This window comes from Protomyctophum parallelum (assembly GCF_964188405.1).
Source record: "Protomyctophum parallelum genome assembly, chromosome: 6".
In the NCBI taxonomy this organism is placed as follows: domain Eukaryota; kingdom Metazoa; phylum Chordata; class Actinopteri; order Myctophiformes; family Myctophidae; genus Protomyctophum; species Protomyctophum parallelum.
This window is the reverse complement of record NC_139701.1, coordinates 18606999-18625742: the sequence shown is the minus strand read 5'-3', so window position 1 is coordinate 18625742 and position 18744 is coordinate 18606999. Positions and strand designations below refer to the sequence as shown.

The 18744-nt window shown below is 41.9% G+C and overlaps 2 protein-coding genes across 2 annotated transcripts in view; both read right to left on the bottom strand.

The window, feature by feature from the left end:
- cpamd8 (C3 and PZP like alpha-2-macroglobulin domain containing 8) overlaps positions 1-4392 on the bottom strand; it is an 84358-nt gene extending 79966 nt beyond the window's left edge. The window contains exon 1 of the mRNA XM_083767994.1: positions 3733-4392. Coding sequence (XP_083624120.1) covers positions 3733-3821 — 89 coding nt within the window. The 5' untranslated portion in view covers positions 3822-4392. The remainder of the gene's footprint in view (positions 1-3732) is intronic.
- A 1021-nt stretch (positions 4393-5413) lies between these two features.
- LOC310859892 (uncharacterized protein) lies at positions 5414-18184 on the bottom strand. Its single transcript, XM_083766659.1, has 13 exons — positions 18099-18184; positions 17865-17920; positions 17463-17530; positions 16260-16491; positions 15538-15642; positions 15270-15373; positions 14887-15045; positions 14254-14395; positions 13497-13635; positions 13145-13264; positions 9825-10242; positions 6914-7196; positions 5414-6455 (listed from the first exon to the last, which is right to left on the bottom strand). Exons 1-13 carry the CDS (start codon positions 18158-18160, stop codon positions 5938-5940), a joined length of 2406 nt encoding a protein of 801 aa, XP_083622785.1. The 5' UTR covers positions 18161-18184; the 3' UTR covers positions 5414-5937.
- Between the last annotated feature and the right edge of the window lie 560 nt (positions 18185-18744).

Below are 18744 nucleotides of genomic sequence, written 5' to 3'. Positions count from 1 at the left end.
CACATTCCACATGGATTTGTGCAGCCAGATCGAGTTTAATTGCAAGGATACCAGGGACATGGTACCTGTTGGCCAATGAGCTGTGTGCTCTCTTTGGGTGGTCTGGCACCTCTGTCAAACCTTGGGAGTCTGTTTGGGAAATTAACGACCGAGATTCCACAGCCGAGCCACTCTGACATTTAAATCCGAGGGGAGGCGGCTGTCACTGAGGTCATGGCGGAGCAAAGGTCATTCTTTGATGTGTATAAACATTTTGTAAAAAAGCCAAATTTAAGGATGGCAGGGTAGCCTATTGTCCTTCCCGTAATGGAAAGGTCCCAAGTTCAATCCTCACTGCAGCTATGACTGCTATCAAAGTATCCTTAAGCAAGACGCTGCACTGTCCGGTTAGATAAATGCTAATTCAACATATTAATGTTCATTATTGTTTGCTTCACTAAATAGATAGGCCTATGCGATGGTCAAAATTAAATACAGTAACATGAATGACAATGATAAAATAGTGGGTGTAAATACTGACAGGATGTATCACTAAGTTATTCTCAATTATGTTTCCATAAGGACAGGCCATATTTAATGCACAACCCATAGCAAAGGTTTTGTCTGAGTGACAACCAAAACCTGATTGGCTATTGTATTACCTGTGACTGAGACATGTACTGTATGGGAGACTTCCCGTGCAGGAGCACGCTGGGCATTGGGCAAGACCTATGCTGTAGTGTAGACGGTATCAAGACCTATGCTGTAGTGTAGACGGTATCAAGACCTATGCTGTAGTGTAGACGGTATCAAGACCTATGCTGTAGTGTAGACGGTATCAAGACCTATGCTGTAGTGTAGACGGTATCAAGACCTATGCTGTAGTGTAGACGGTATCAAGACCTATGCTGTAGTGTAGACGGTATCAAGACCTATGCTGTAGTGTAGACGGTATCAAGACCTATGCTGTAATGTAGACGGTATCATTTGCTTTGGGCGGAAGTTGCAGGATTTCGGCGGAAGTACCGCTCATGGAAATGACATCGACGCTTCACGAATCAGTTTACATTCTCCGTGTAAGAAACAAGTCTGATCGGTCGAAAGAATATCGTATCCGGGGGAAATGCATCTGACGGATGTTCCGGCCGACACTTCCGCCGATACCGTCTCTGCCTTAGGTTGTGACCAGGCTTTTCTCTTCAATACCGTCTCTGCCTTAGGTTGTGACCAGGCTTTTCTCTTCGCAGACGAGTAAGCCTGGGAACGAAGGCTAGTGCAGGACTACTAATGTTGGACTTGGAATATCCAGCAGCACAATCAGTTTACAAATTAGCAGTGGGCAAAACATCCAGGCTCCAGCACAGCTCCAGCTGCATGCTTGAAAGTGGATCAGGTGCTTGGTATTACTGTGCTGGGGAGCCAGGGGCAATATCTTGGTTTCTCTGTGCAGAGGGATATGCTGAATAAACTGGACCATATGGACTACTGTATGTTAATGTCGTGTCTGTGCAGAGGGATAAAATGGAACATATCTCCCCGCCAGGTCTCCTTCCACAGCTTAAAGGGCCACTTCACCCCTTTTGTAACAAGAGATTATTTTAATCATGTTTAGATCGCAAGAAACACTTTCCTGAGGTTTTTATGTGTGTAATATATATATATTTTAGATATTTTAGTCAAGACGCCATGTTCATGACCAAAACCTGTCATGAAAATGTGGTCTTACTTCCTTCCTGGACTACGAAGTCACACCTCCATGCAGCCTCCCCCCTCTCCATAAGGAGGGGAAGTGCACTAAAGCATTATGGGCATTGGAGGAATTCAGCAATCTAGTCAAACCCTAGTCAAACACACAGACATCATTATTCTTCGGGCCATATAGGGTGCAAATTTCAAGCACATGGATATCATGTATATGACTAGCAGAAAACCCATAGTTCATATAGTTGTAGTTACATGAGTAGCCTTCCTTCCTCCCTGACATTGAAAGTCATGAGAAAATCCCTTGAAAAAGAAGACGTGGAGAAGATAACATGAGGAAATGTGATGCGTTTGATCTACAACCAGCTCTTTGATCGGGTGCTGGTGGCTGTTTCCAAACTTGCGCTCAACCTTTTTCTGTTTCTGCCTGACTTTGCTACTCATCGGAGGGTCGCTCGGTACTTGAAAAGGAAGGATTTGTGTTCTCTTAAATTAAGGCGGTTGTATATTTACTTATTTAGTCAGCCAGTAGGTGCTCCACTCCACCCCTCCCGAGTCCCTCTGGTCAATTAGGCAACAGGGCAACTCTTCACAATTAATAACATGATTCTCCATGACTAAGGATTAAGCTTTCCATCATTCAGCACCGTGCTGACAGCAGCAACACTGATAGCAGACCAATAACATGTCATCTCCCTGCTCTCTCTGTGTGCACTGCAGTGCAGGGGGGCACCGTACAAATGAACATGTCTGGACCAGGGATACAATGGAACATATCTCCTTACCAAGTCTAATGATTGATTGAAAATTGTATTCACAATTTGTAGAATGGGTACAATTCAAACAAAGGTACAGGTCATTAGTCAATACAAAAACTGCTACGAATAAAACCAGAAAAAGCACTGTGCTTTTGTGCCGTTTAATCAACTGGAACATGTCATTTCAGTTTAATATGCCAAGGACATCATTATTATTATTTTTTTTAAAGATATTTTTTTTGCGGCTTACGCCTTTTATTGATTTTTGAAGGGACAGACAGTAGGCTGACAGGAAACGGGAGAGAGATGGGGGGATGACATGCAGTAAAGGCCGTGTCGGGTCCGGGAGTCGAACCCGCGGCACACTGCGACTGGATTACCAGTCCGGTGCCCAGACCGTTACGCTACGGCCTGGGCCAAGGACATCATTATTAATAGTTATTTCTGTGACCCCAATCTACACTGTAAAGTCCTGTGTGTTCATTTAGCTCGGACAAGTGTACACACTACAGATGGAACCAAATGGACCTGTATGGGTCCTTTTGGTTACTAATACTATCAATCATTGTCCCAGCCCACACCCCACTTTGAGAACCAGGCCATCTCCTATGAGTCCTATCTCCCTAGCCTTACTATGTGCTGAGGTGTACAACAGTGGGCAGAGGGATATACAGGTATGTGGAATCTGCAGAGGAAGAGCCTATGTTGGATAAACTGGGGGGGGGGCTCCTGTCCTCTGCAAGCATTAGCCTATCTCAATTGGCACGAGGTATATTAACCAAATAGTTTCCAATTCTTGGCAACCAGAACACAAACACACAAACATTGATAATATAATAGATCAGTCTAAAGCTGAATGGATGCATAGATGGATAGAACATCCCCCCCCCCCCCCACACACACACACACACACACACACACACACACACACACACATGCATGCATCAGTGTCACCTGACAACCATCATCAAAGAGCTTCAAAGGCCATTTTAGTGACATGATACTTTTGAGTATCGTGTGGCGAAACCTCAGTAACGATCAAATAAACGTGAAACGTGTGATCTAGGCCACTGAGTCAAACACGCGCATGAGCATGCATGGGTAACATTTTGGACGAATCAAGTCAACATATTTGGACATGTGTCATTATTATCGATTTATAGTACTGCTTTACCAAATGCCAAATGTTGTTGTAAATTTGCCATAACGCTGTACGAAACTCAGACCACTGCTTTTGCTCAAAAAGCTTCGCAAGTTCGCATCAAAACATTTCATTGCACTACAGTTTACTTACTGCCTCTCTTGTCCACAACTTCTGTTCACGTTGCAGATGAACGAAACCCACCAAAGACCCAGAGCAGCTGTCAAACCCAATCTCAGCATTTTGGCCCAAAGTAGCCGAGATATTGGGGAATATCTCGCTCCCCTTTGCAAAAATGAGGATAAGTTAACTCACTACAGTCAGAAACTGTAGTGACTGTTACTTTCACCCGTCTCTTCTCCCTACAGCGGTCTATCCATTGAGACTGGTTGGTGCGGCAGCCTAGACTAGAGTAGGTGTGCAAAAGTTTCGCCTGGAAACGGCTAAGGATCGAGGTTTATTTTTTTCATCATCCCACTTCGCGTATAATGTCGATTGTTTTTTTTTTCTTCTTTTTTCCTTTCACACGGCGGACAGTCCTCTTTCACGTGCCTTCATGATCACCCGCCCTGTAGGACTGTTGTTATCTCACACTTCAACATTACAACAGAAAAGCGTCCTTATCCTGCTGCTGAAAGTTGTAGAAGTAGATTACAATTTGTAATCTCTCCACCGATCCGGATCCGTCTCTCTCTCTCTCTCTACTGGCTCTCTCTGGCTGCTCGCCTCCACCTCTATTTCTCTTGAAGTCGTTCCCCTTACATCTGCCAGTCAGAGCTACTTCTCCGTGGCGTGCGCACACATGCGCGCGCGCGTACACACACACACACACACACACACACACACACACACACACACACACACACCTCCGCTGGCCCCACGTAAAAGAGATCTATAGAAGCTCGCGATGCGACACGTTGTGAGCTTGTTGTTGTAGATTAGCTCTTGGCTGCTATGGACCAGAGCTAGTTGTAGATCAGCTATTTTACGCGCGCGATACCGTCGTGCAACGAAATATGAATCGGGCTTTCAATGGTCCATTCACACTCACAATCTCCACCAGATCCCCACCACCTCTCGATCATGTTTACGATACGCACGCCAAAAGCAAAAAAAGTCATGTTTTACAGCTGCAGTCCAGAACTTGTTTATGATGATAATTATAATATCATTTCTTCATTTGTGTCTGAGACACTGAGAGTGACAACCAAAACCTGATTGTGTCCACTACAGACTCAGTTAAATGATGGACGGAGAGTTTGTAACCAAACGGACGGACCCTTACGGGTCCATTTTTCTTTTGATCAACATTTGTTATATAAAAGTTGTTGGACCGCCTGGAACGCCCTCAAGGACCACTGGTTGAAAACCAGTGTCTGCAATATCACTACAGTCACACTGTGTTTGGAGGATGTAGTCTCCCTAGTATACTCCTCCAGAAATGTAGACCCTGGGGGTGTCGGTCAAGGACACCTTGTTTGACACGTAGTAGTACTGCCTGAAGCACACAAGTGTCCTCTCCACTAGCTTGAGTCCCTCGATCGTGCGGTTAACTATGGCTGCGAATCTCAGGTAGAACATAACAGTTACAAATGGCAGAGCTGCTTTAATTGAAAACAAATAATGGATACACTGAGGATTTTATTGTGTAATAAGGAATGGATTCTCCCCATTTAGGTAACAATCTATACATGAAAATGTTAAATCTCATTTTTTTGCTGGTTGACAAAGTCCATTACTCACCTACAAGCCTTGGGCGCCCTCAAGTGGCAACTTAGTTCAAGTGCAATTGTCTTCGTAGCTGAAGAAAAATACCAGGTAAACGAGAAGGAAATACTTTGCAAAACATGGCATTTAATGAAGAATTGTGAACACAAGAACATATAAATACTGCAACTTTCATACAATGTATAATGGCATATTGGTCTGGCAATAAACTGTAGGCCTAGCCAACAATAAACAAAACACCTGCGGTCCCAGAGGCTAAACCAACAATACTCCAATGAGGAAAATGAAATGTAAATGTCCAATGATGTTTATCAAACATTTATTATTGAGTAAGACATGGTTGCTAATGTTTTGCTAACTATGGAGAAAATGCAAACATCTCAAAATAAAGTAAAATAAAACGGTCTATATTTTTGTACATTTAATAGTCAATGACTGAAATGTATTGACGGCAGTGTGGTCCTTTTAACAGCAACAGTAAACAAACAAAAAAAGTTCACATTGTAAAGGAGAATAATGAGCATGTCTGACAAAGTGTCAATCACGTTTCATCATAAAGGCCACAACCAGCACTTAATAAAGCTTAATTTATTCCTCACATGGCAGAGTCGCTCATCGAAAGCAGCAAGCTCACAATGTGTCGCGGGAGCGTGTAGTTAAATCTTCGACGCGCGTCACCTCTCTAGCACAGCCATGGATGATGCTGCCGACAGTGAGGTCTCTCTGCTTCTCGGCCACTATGTCATGATGCAGCGTGCACGGCAGCTTCCCTGCGTCGGGCTCGGTGAAGGACGTCTTGGAGAAGACTACCTGCCGGCCCTGCGTGACCTTCACCCCATGGAGCTGACACAGCTGGGCTGTAAGGGGCCCCTCCAGGGCCAGGAGGCCAGCCAGTCTGTCCAGGGGGAACAGACAGCTGCGGCTGCTGTGTCCGTGGCTGTAGATCAGCAGCAGGTCCCTGCGACACGTCCCCAGGTGGCGATGGAGGGCACAGCACTGCAGGAAGTTCAGCCTCTGGGCCAACCGGAGCAGGCGTACAGGGTTTCGCTCCAGGAAGGCCCGGTTGATAGACAGGGCAAGGCGGATGGCAGGAGACACACGTAGGTCCTCTGACAGTTCCATGGTGTGGTGGAGGACTCGAGGAGAACCTGATGAATAATGGGAGGAATTGTCTTGTAAGGCCACTAGACAGCCTTAGTAGAGACAGATCTTATTTGACATATTCAATGTACATGTTACAACTTGTGTGTAGTAGTGTAGTGTACAAAAATGTGGATCTCGAGGTCATGAGGTAATTTGTCTATGACATATCTATCTATCTAAATTTGGGCAAGGTTTCAGCGCTATGACAGCCCAAATCACTCACATACTCAAAGGTAAGTGTTTAAAAAAGTACAAAACATCTTGAACACATTTTTGAGAAGGTACTTATGTAGCTTATTAGTTTGCTGCTAATCAGTTCAGCAGTTTGTGCAATTAGCTTGGGACAAACAGACAGACATGGACCCAAACAAATGCAACGCCCCACTTTCGCAAAACAAATAATAATAATAATAATAATAATAATAAAGCATATAAGACATTGCCTCAAATTCTAGTTGCTCACCCAGGTTATACAGTAGACTGAGAGCCTGGAACTCTTCCTGGTTGGGATGTGGTCCTGTCCCATTGGCGTAACAGTCCAGCAACCAGCTCAGGCTCTCCTGCAGGTGAGTGTCATTGATGCATGGGTCATACACCTTCAGGGGCTCGCCGCACAGCCGGTAGGAGGCGTAAATGTGGAAGCGAACCGTCTGCTCCAGAATGAGCTCGCAGTCTGGCCCGGACACCCTCTGGATGATCATATCCTGTCTCACACTACGCAGCCGGTCAAAGACAAAATCATACACCTGGAGAACGAATGACAAAAGCACACTGAATTTATTTAAGCAAATGCTTTCCCTGGAAGAGGGAAATGCTTGCTTTGTGAACTTTAAAGAAAGCAATCATTTTCACCATTTCATAATTTTTTCACTTAAAGCTGCAATCCAGAACTTAACTAATTAATGTTATTTAGGCCTATCTGTTGGGTAGAGTACATGTTAATATAAGTAGTCTTCCATTGAGAAATTTTGACCCCAGTAGGACACGTACTGACTCACAAGTAGGAATGCTTGAAGCTCGTCAATATCTCCCTTGGTGAAAAGGTGGTCTATTTTGTAGGTTAACTTTGACTGGAAAAGACTCGCTCACCGTATATAAAAAGAAGTAAAACTCCTTAGACTGAGACTTAGAAAAATATATTTTCTTTTATTTTATCATGCTGTGCTCATGGTGCTCTGTGCTCATGGTGCAATTAAAAAGCAAACGTTTCGGTCCTCAGACCTTCGTCAGTGCTATGGTTTTTCACAGACAAAGAACATACTTTTAAACAACTCAAACAATACAGCTCAGGTGCTGAGAATTACTAATTGACATCACCTGATTGTGGGCGTGGACATTACAAAAAGGATATACAAAATCACAGTTATATAGGAAACAAGAATATTACATACATCACATGTTGACAGACTTATATAATCACTTTTTGAATATAACTTTTTACTTTATAGGTAGCACTGGAGGGAGAGATCTTCATTTAAGCCACCTGGATTGACAGACTTTAAATAAAAAATCCATCTAGATTCAGTTTGGAGGAGTTTAGTGTCTAAATCACCCCCTCTTCTAGATTTCTTAATTTGATCAATGACTGTGTAAGACAGATCTGCTGTGGAGTGACCGGCTTCCATGAAGTGTCTGGCGACAGGAGATTTGATGTCCTTGCGTCTGATGGCACTCATGTGTTCTATGATGCGTGTGCGGACTGCCCTAGATGTTTTGCCTACGTACTGTAGATTACATTTACATGTGATCATGTAGACTACATTAAAGGAACTACAATTCACAAATTGTCTGATAGTGTATTGTTTGTTAGTAACTGCACTAGTAAATGTGTTCGTTTTCTTGGAGTTTTTACAGGCCACGCAATGTAGACAAGGGTAGAAGCCGGTGACTCCATCCAACCGCCCCGTGTGTTGCTGGGGGGGTATGTAGCAGTCTGCTTTCACCATATAGTCTCGGATGCTTTGAGATCTATAATGAGAGAAAAGAGGAGGGTCAGTAAATACTTTAGCACCTTCAGGGTCAGCTGACAAAACATGCCAGTGTTTCTCTATGATGCTACGTATATCGTTGCTCAAAGGATTATAAGTGGTGATGCAGGCACATGAATGTTTCTTTTTGGTCTTTGCAACCTGGTTAGGATTATTCAATTTAGTTAAAGCAGAGTCGAGCCATTTTTTGGGGTACCCTCTATCAACAAAGTTTCTGTACATGATGTCTCTCTCTTTTTGAAAATCTGACTGACTTTTACAGATTCGTTTCAGTCTAAGGAATTGAGAATATGGTAAACCTTTCTTCAAAGCAGGGGGGTGTGCACTGGTGGCATGTAAAAGACTATTCTTGTCTGTGGGTTTGGTGTACAGAGTGGTGGACAATTTACCATCCTGAAAAAGTACACGGGTGTCTAGAAATGGAATTTCATGTTTGCTGAATTCCATGTTGAATTTTATGGTAGGTGCCAGATTGTTCAGATAAGACACAAAATCATGAAGCTCTTCCTCAGTACCTTGCCAGATAAGGATAATGTCATCAATGTATCTCTTAAATAACAACATATTGTGGGCAAAAGGATTGTTGTGCCACACTGAATTGTGTTCAAGGAAGCCCAAGGCAATGCCTGCATAATCTGGACTGAATACTGAGCCCATAGGTGCCATAGCACTGACGAAGGTCTGAGGACCGAAACGTTTGCTTTTTAATTGCACCATGAGCACAGAGCACCATGAGCACAGCATGATAAAATAAAAGAAAATATATTTTTCTAAGTCTCAGTCTAAGGAGTTTTACTTCTTTTTATATACGGTGAGCGAGTCTTTTCCAGTCAAAGTTTTCCTTATATTTTTGAGACCACCGCTACCGTAGTTAAGTTTGAAGAGAGAAAAAAAGGACGAAGAAAGGCGCAACAGTTTCCTCAGTGCTTCACTATTTTGTAGGTTACCAGGGTTTGAATCGCAGGTAGGAAATTGCATGTATTCGCTGCAGCTTTCAACTTATAAGTGAATTGTTTGCAAAAGGAAAGAGAATCAAAAACTCAACTGGTGGCTGTCTGACGTTTCCCTTCAACTCTGGGCTGGCCGAATTCACGATCCACTTATTGCCCATAAACGTATGGGCAATAAGAGGCAGGGCTGGGAAATGTATGTATATTATATCGATATTGTGATGACACTAGAATACTGTCTGGGATTATGGATATCATAATAGTTTAATATGGCATAAGTGTTGTTTTCCTAGTTTTAAAGGCTGTAGAAAAGTGATGTCATTTTCTGAATTTCCGGGCTGTTCTTGCTCTCTTCTATTATTTGCCTCCCTTCACCCACTTAGTTATTATACTGTATAGGTATTACTGATGATGATTATCAAAAATCTGAGCTAACCTCAGTCCAGGGCTTCAGATTAGGAGAGGCAGCGATGTCATCGATAAGGAAACACACAGTCTTCAGCAGCACGGCGGTTGGGCGAAGGTCATCAGGGCAGGTGCTGTCTTTTCCAGCGGCGGGTCGGGAGTATTCCTTCACAGTACGCAGGGGGTCCGCCCTGGGTGGTCTGTCTCTCTCTGTACCCGCCAGTATCTCATAGCGATGCAGACAGTTCTGTGACTCTCGGAGCTGCAGCTCCCGAATGGGGCACATGAACTTGCAAATGCCGATGGGGACACTTCCCATGTCCGTCTGACCTCTAGTTTTCTCCTCTCCATCTTTCCTCCTCACTTGCTCTTGACAGTCACGGCCTCCTCGCCAATTCTCCTCCTGGCTTTGTCTCCCTGCATGTGGACCTCTCCTTTGAGAGTGGGCACTGTTTGTGGGAGGGATGCCAGTTAGAAATATCCAACAAGTTCTATCTCTGGGATGCCAATCTACACTGTAGTGTAGAATCCTCATATAAGGTGATGTAACTCTTGAGTGTATCAATGTAATATTTGTACACTCTGAGTTAGACACGTCCTCAATGCGTTCCCAACTTCACAATACATGGATTGATGATACATGATTGAAAATGTTATCAGTTTGCAGAATGGTACAGTTCAAGAAAAAGCACTAAGACTTGTTTAGAATGTTTACATAAGGGTCCTCCATTATCAATTCATTCAGAACATTTAAAGACATGGTAAAGGCTACAAATATACACTTCTATGCAAAAAAAATAAATAATTATATACACGGTTAGAAATAGCAGAGCTACCAACCTGCACACATTTTTGTGTACCAACCACGCAATTCTAGGTGTCTACTATACGCCTAGAATTGCGTGGTTGGTAGCTCTGAAATAGTACAGTATGGAAATATAGGGGGGGGGGGGGGCGTTTACGTCTTTACAGGGGATTTGAAGGAGTCAGTCTGGCTAGGGACTCACTCACATTCCTTAACGGCTGTTGGTTGGGCTTTCCATAGCCCAAACATTTAATATACCTTTTATTGAAAGGATAAGCACCTTGAGATGTCGCATCTCATTTTAGAGGGGGTCCTCAACACAGATACATTGTACAATACAGTTCACAAAACAATACGACAGTACAACCATACACACAGATTAGCACCGCGAGTCAGAACCCAATGGTAGTGAAGTTTCTGATATTAATTTTGAGCTGACCCAGGGGGTCCCGAGAGGGGCTACACACAGATAGGACAAAACAAAACGGAACAAAAGCTCTCGTAGAGTTTTTTCCCCGATTCTGACGAATCGGAGTCTAAATGTTTGGGCTAGGGCTTTCCACATTTTAGTGGCACGGGAGCGAAATGTTTAACGCCTTGCCTTCGATAACATGATTGAGTTAAGAACCAAATGAACCAGAGTCCGAACCATAGACTGTAAAAAGGTCCGAACACAGTCAACACACAGATTGGGGACGGGTCCCCTCCCAGTCGAGAGATAAACTAGCCCCAAAACGTTCCCTCAGTCCCTACGCTTATTATGTAGAATAGATCATCGTGGCCGAATGCATATCAAACGGGTCCTTGAAATGAAAAAGGCTGAGACTTGAGAATCACTCACTGCTATAAGATTCATATGTGTTTTTAGCAGAATCTGTTTGCTGTTAGCAACCAAAGCTACCCCGAATCAAGAAAATGAATGTACTTTCTCCTGCCTGTGCTTGTGTGGGATCACGAAACGGGACATTAGCTATTTAAGATGCTTGCGTCGCTATAAACATTACAATGGCACAATCATATTTCATACCAAAGAAATGTGTACATTACTACATTTAAATGTATATTTAATTTAAACTCACATGCGGCGAGGGGCTCTCCTCCTGCTGCTCATTGGTTACCGTTGTCAGAGTGTGTGCCGTAACTTTCCGGCACGAGCCAATGAAAACGAGTCTTCATTGTTTTGGTGTGTCACATCCGGAACACAAATTTGTAGCGCCAGTGGTGCCCATAGGTGGCGCCCCAGCTCTATGGTGGCGCCACGGGTGCGTACTGAAAAGTTGTTTTATGAATAATTTAATATTTAAAATAAAAATAGCATGAAATACAATTCAATGTACTTCATCAACAGTAAAAGGTTGGTCTCCAGACGGATACCATATATAATATAGCCCCTTTTTATTTTAACAGAACAAATCAAGTGCCAGTTAATTTGTACCATACAGTTTTGGGAATAGGCCTACTGGACAAACTGGAAGTGCAGAGATATAGGCTTGATTATTACTTAGTGTTGCACTGCATTCTGAATCTGAATAGTTCTGACTTTCATTTAAAGGACCCCCAGTTTTATATGCATTAGGGCCACAAACTGTTATAAAAACATGTAGGTTCCATTATCTACACAGATCCGTAACGCTATACTGTGCAAAGTTTTCAATAAAACAAAGGCAAACGTTCAGTCATAGGTGCCTTTTGCACCAAGAACTAAATAAAGCTTAGGGTTAATCAAGGATTTGTTGATCAAGGATTAATTCTAATTAGAGTTGTGTTGCACCACTTGATAAACCTTACATAAAACTTGATTTAAACCAGATTAAGGTTTAATCTTTCTTGGTGCCCTAGACACCAACTCCAAAAACCCAAGGGTGTTGGACTTCAACCATCATCCAAAACCATCTGCAGCAAATTTGTAAAAAAAAAAAAAAAAAACAAGTGTAAAAATGTACCAAGTTGTACAGTGTACACCAACACAGAGGATTTTTTATCAACACAGGGATTTTTAACGCTGGCGGCATTTAGGACCTCTCCAGTTGCTGCAGTAGGCTATACTCTGAAATTTGAGACATGTATGCCATTACAAATAAATCTGTTCATGTGCATCAGCTATTGGGCTAATCATGAAGTTAATTCAGATGCTCATCCATAAAAATAAACTTCAGACAACCACCATGCTGGAAAGTTGGTTCAAGAGACTGCTAGGACATGGAATTTTACTGCACAACAGCGTTTATTACAAAATTACAATAAAAGTTAAGTTTAATACACAAATATATATACAATAGAACTACATGCGGTTTCATGTGACAAACTCATCTTCAGGTCTCTAATATACAACAGTGGGTGACAGGTGGGGTGCAGTACTTAGTTTAGACAGTTTTTGGTTTAGACTAGTCATTGGTTAGACCAGTCATTAGTCCTACATCTACAACCTATCTCAAACCCTCACCCTAACCTCCCACGAGGCAGCACACCTAAACCTAACCGTAACCCATGTCTAACAAATGCTATGTCTAACCAAAGTATGCACCCCAGTGACATGGGTCCTTCACTTGGAGCCGCGCAGCTCCTGGATCCTGTCTGGGCCCAGGTGTTCTTCCGCCAAGGCCTGCTGGGTGTGGATGGCATGACGACTGACCAACCCCGACAACTCCAGCAGCCCTGAAAAGCCTCTGAATAAAAAGATGCACAATACATTGTGATCAGAAATATGCAAGCTTAGCTGAGGGCCTAGCCCTAGTCACATTTTAATCATTTTCAACTGGTATTCGTATGTTATGGCTTCTCCCAGTTGCTGGACTACAGTGAAATAGTCAGTGGTAATTTATGAGTGTATAAATATAACCAAATGGGCCTGTAACACTGAGGATTTTACGCAGTATTATTTGACGTGGGCATGCTTACTCAGACAGCTCGTGACTGATATCCTTTGAAGCCTTTTTAATTTCTCTCAGGCATGTCACACAATTGGTGTTGTCTTGATCACCATGCGTGCAGTCCATCAGGATCCTCTCACCGTCCTTCAGGAAAACTTCTGCTTTATCTGGTGTTGAGGAGATCCACAGCTTACAACAGAGTTCCAACACAGGTCAGGTCCGTGGAAACCTTGTACTGCATGTGCAAAACTATAACTTTTCAGGAAATTCAAAACATTGCCTATGTTCCAATGGATTCAATGTGGTAATTTAGTCACACTTGGCATCATTGTGCAGTTTGAAAATAATTTCTAAAATAGCAAATCTACAAGCTCACATTGTGAGCTGATAGATCAGCTAGTTTCAGTAAATTTTGCAAAACTGGAATGCAACAAGTCTAAAATAGGCTATGAAAAAAAGATATGGAGCTACAAGGTTTCTGCCCAATAACACTACTTTACGTTAACATGTCATTGTTCTGTCCGACAGATTACCAAGACTATCCCAAACCCTAACCTCAGACATAACCGGCCATGTAGTTTGCCAACCCTAACCTCAGTCTTAACCGGCCACGTAGGTCAGACTTATGGGCAGTCCCCACTTTGAGACATGCATTTCCTCCTGGGGATCAATATAATAAAACATGATTGATGGATGCCCCCAAACCACGATCATAGTAAAATGAAAATCCATCAAAATTACATTTTAAGAAGACTTAAACTTTGATTATACTAGTCAACACCAACCCAAAAATTCCATTCTGTCCCCTTCGATGTGGATGTTCTTTATAGGAAGCTCATGTCGGGTGGTGTCAATGGCAGAGGCGAAAGATTTAAAATCTTCTGTGAAAAGCTTGGCAGCATCAACCACTGGCTCCAATGCTGCAATCTGGAATATTAGTGGAATGAAAAGTATAACAGGTTACAATTTTGGTTAAAGGAGTAGTTAATCTGACTAAACAGTTTACAAGAAAGCACCCACACCCAAAATATAAAGCCAGGTGTTGGACAGAACAACACATAAAAATAGAGTCTGTACACTAGATAATTCACCCATAATCATTTTAATGGATTGATCCATTACTGCAAGTGTGAACACAGTTCACTAGGGCAATGCACCAGGACGTCAGAGGAAAGTGGAATACAAACATTGGAATAAATGCATTATTTACACAATCCTGTAGTTTGTTGTACATGAGTGCCAATGTACCATCTATAAAGAATGCTTTATACAGAGACCAACATGCAAGGCAACGACACAAGTGATGGCTGATGGAACTTTTGAGTATTGGAGTTTGGAGCATGACCACAGCAGTGTGTGGACTTTTTCTATCCTAAATGAACACAGGTCATTCTAAACCTTTATTTGATTAGGGTAACCTGTAAATCCAGCAGCTCATTCAGACTTCTCTCCTTCTCCGTCTGGAGGTACTGCCTCTTCATCTCCTGGACCTCCTTACGTAGACGGTCATCTGCTTCCATCTCCTCCCGGAGCCGTGCATCCATCTCTGCCCTCAGCTTTGCATTATTGTGCCCCATCTGGACCCCAAAGAGCACAGAAATAGACATTAACCATGAAGGTAATATTCATTGACAAAGCAATGAACTCCAACTGTGACAGCCAATGAAAAAGAAATGACTTGTTGGTATCACTTAAATGTACATTACTACAAGGTCTAGTTTAACAACCAACATGCAGTCAAAATGTGTCAGTAGCATTTTATTATGAGTCACCAGTCCTAATTATAGTTACAGTATATCACCTTTGCTGTGAGGTAAGCCAACAGGAACGTGTTCATCTCGATGTCGTCCTTATCGTTCTCTGGGTTTTTCTCAGCTTCCAGAACATTCTGTATTGCAGTGTTCTCTAAAGCACAGGCAATTATTTGCAATTACTACTAGTACAAACAATTTTGAACGCATGCATAATTACAGACAAAGTACAGGATAAGTAGCAACTAGACTAGAGAACACAGGCATATAGTTTGTAGACAATACACATTGATGTTTTGATCACTTTGAATGAGTTACCATTAATCACAGACAAGTCGTAATCAGGGCGGTGGTGTCCTCCTTCAGTGAATGTGGACTGCAGCATACTTGCACTCACAAAAGAAGATTCTAGATTTGACATTGCTGAGGGCAAACAGTACAGTGGTCAATTATAGCTCAACTCAAACTACATGTCTTGCAAAACAATACTGTGTAGATATTAGATGAAGAAATCAACTTTTTTCGAATCAAATGGACGCTCCAGGGAGTCCCTCTGAGTGCTCATGCAGTCATTTTAGGAGCTGCGTTTCCATTGAAAATGAAGGGAAATGTTTGGCAAAGGTTCAAAAATCACCTTTGCTGTGAGGTAAGCAAACAGGAAAATTCCCTTTTTATCATTCCAGCATTCTACTGTAGGAGAAATACTGAAGATGAAGGTAAACATGTACAGGTCTCTTTAACCCCCTGTCACATAAAAGTAGCCACAGCTTTTTAGACAATAGACTGCCAGAGTAAAGAAGAAATACAATATGTCAGCCAGATGACAGTAATAAATAGATTTTTCCATTTGTTACATCACTGCAAAACATGTGAAAATACATTAAAGCCATAAGGTAAAAATGTCATAACCATGTATACAATATAAAATGATATATGTCTACAAAGAAATATGATTAGAACTTTTTCATAAATGTTTGTGTGCATTTTCCACCCCAGAATATTCTGGAAAGCTCTACATTTACAGCACAGGAAATACTTACGGGTTGGAAAAGCCAGGGGGGCCATGGACCGTCTTGGCGGTGTACCCACCTTCGGGTTGGAACACCCAGGTTTAGGCGAGGAGGGTCTTGGATTGGCAAAGCCAGGTTTAGGTGAGGAAGGTCTTGGTTTGGCAAAGACAGGTTTAGGTGAGGAGGGTCTTGGTTTGGCAAAGACGGGTTTAGGTGAGGAGGGTCTTGGTGGTACAACGACAGACTCATTGGCCGAGTTACTCTGTTAACAGTTAAAGGACTCAATTTTTTTTATAGAGGTCTTGAAACCTAGCCAATTTGCAACTCTTGTTTTATAATGGGTTGAATCTAGAATTTCTGATCCGCTTGTATTAGACGTTAACCCATTCTGAACGGGAACCCATTTTGGTGTCAGCATTACGTTATGCTTTAGCTATTGAAGAATAGCAGATCTACAAGCTTTTTTTCAAAAATAGCAGACCTACAAGCTCTTAGCGTGCCACTCGGTGACACGCTAAGAGCTTGTAGGTCTGCTATTTTTGAAAAATCAAAGAACGACTGACATTTTTTAGAATCTGATCTCAGGTCAGAATGGGTTGATCAGACCAGTGTGTGTCCAGTGGAAACCTCGTATGAATCTGATCTCAGGTCAGAATGGTTAAACTCACCAACATTGCAGCTGTAGGGCAAGCTTGAATTATCCTCTTTCAATCTGCAAAGCGTTTGTTTCATAAAAAATGTATGAGCTACTTTGTCAACAAATTCCATGCAAACGATTTATTTTCTAAGTGATTGGAAGTGCTCAAAGTCACTGCGTATTCACCCGTTTCGTATTTACACATAATGCAGGAGGCAGAAGACATCATTTTAATGAAAACAAGCACTTCCAAACGCCAACACAAACAAATATCACCTGCATGGAATTTATTGACAGAAACATCACTATGGTGGAATTTGTATGAATCAAACACTTTGCAGATTGAAAGGGGATCATTCAAGCTTGCCCTAAAGCTGCAATGTTGGCGAGTTTAATACAAGCAGATCGGAAATTTCAATTTGATCTATGGGCTGTCAATGGAGAGTATTGCAACTCTAGATTCAACAGAATCTATTGTTGCAAATTGCAGCTACCAGAAACCTATTTTACATGTTCATTGTTTAATGCTTATCGTTTGCATCAGTGGGTGGTTCTTTTTACATTCTAATTCATAATAATAAAGTTTCCTGCATTACCTTTGACAGACTTCCCGTCTTCCCGACAACAGGTTGTAAATAGCGAGACTTCACAATTATTCCACTGCCTGAAGAGATATCAAGTTAAATTATTATAGATATGCCCAAAACAGTCCACATTTGACACGTTTCCAAATTATAATCCATTACAAGAACTCTCGAGAATCGAAAAATACATCTACTAGAGTCTAAATCTTAGGCTATTATGTTCCCCATATTTATAGCTTCGTGAAAGTGAATGAAGGGATAGCCTACTGCTGAAACAGAAAGTTTGATGTAAGTAGGTAAAAGTCGATATGGAAATGAAAAATGCTAATTTCATATTTAGCCAAAGAATCGTGTTATCAACTTCTGCATTTTACTTTTCGTTAACAGTGTGGCGTGTGGGCTCATTTTACTCACCTTTTGTTTTCTTCTTTACAACAGCACTGTCATCTTTGGAGGTCGCACTTTTGGAACTGAAATCAAAAGCAATTCGTGGCCAGTTAGTTCATCAACAACCGGAAAGCTAAAACTAACTTATGCTAATGCTATGCCAGTATGCCCTACTTGGACGCGTGCGCTCCTAAACATTACCCAAAACAGCTGACCGATAATGCATTTTACATTCCCGGGCAGAAAACGATCAGATGTTACCTTTTATTTTCTGTGGACGTTTTAAGAGTACTCGGACCCATAGTTGTTCTCCTGGACGCCATGATTCGAAGATAGCCGCCTGTGCGTGTGCGTCACCGAATAAAGCAACGGTGGAAACTCAAACAAGTCACATGAAATTTATACGGTCCTACATATGCGGAAGTGCTCATTCTAAGCCAATGGGTGGGGCTCCGTCTTTTGAGCTAATTTAGAACTTCCTGTCTGAGAGCTAGCTAATTTAAGACATCCGGTTGCCTTCAGAATAAAATAAGGTTATTTAATTAATAATTATTACATTACATTATTAGTATTATTATTACATTACAGTTATTGTAAAGACACACATTATGTTTCTGTGTAAAAATAAGTAATTAAATAACATCAAAAAGTTATCTAAATGGATAAATGCTATTCACTGGAGTGAATATTCTATTATATTCTAAAAACGACTTATAAATCCTAAAGCCTTGTTTATACTTCACTGTGCAACGGTCCTATGCTGGACAATAGCAGATATGCAAACTCACAGCACATCTCATTCAAGACACTGAACTTGCAGATCTGCCATTTTTGAACACACTATAAAGTTAACCATTTATCATGCTGCTCTACGTGGCACTGCATTCTGTGACATTAAACCAAATGG

Bases quoted from the DNA above. Each gene is read 5' to 3' on its own strand.
- LOC310859892 (XM_083766659.1), bottom strand. From the start codon at position 18,160: ATGGCGTCCAGGAGAACAACTATGGGTCCGAGTACTCTTAAAACGTCC. The intron at 15,374-15,537 runs GTAACTCATTCA...CCTGTGCTTTAG, and splicing joins CGACTTGTCTGTGATTAATG to AGAACACTGCAATACAGAAT. The intron at 7,197-9,824 runs GTTAGCTCAGAT...TTCGTTCTCCAG, and splicing joins ATCTGAAGCCCTGGACTGAG to GTGTATGATTTTGTCTTTGA.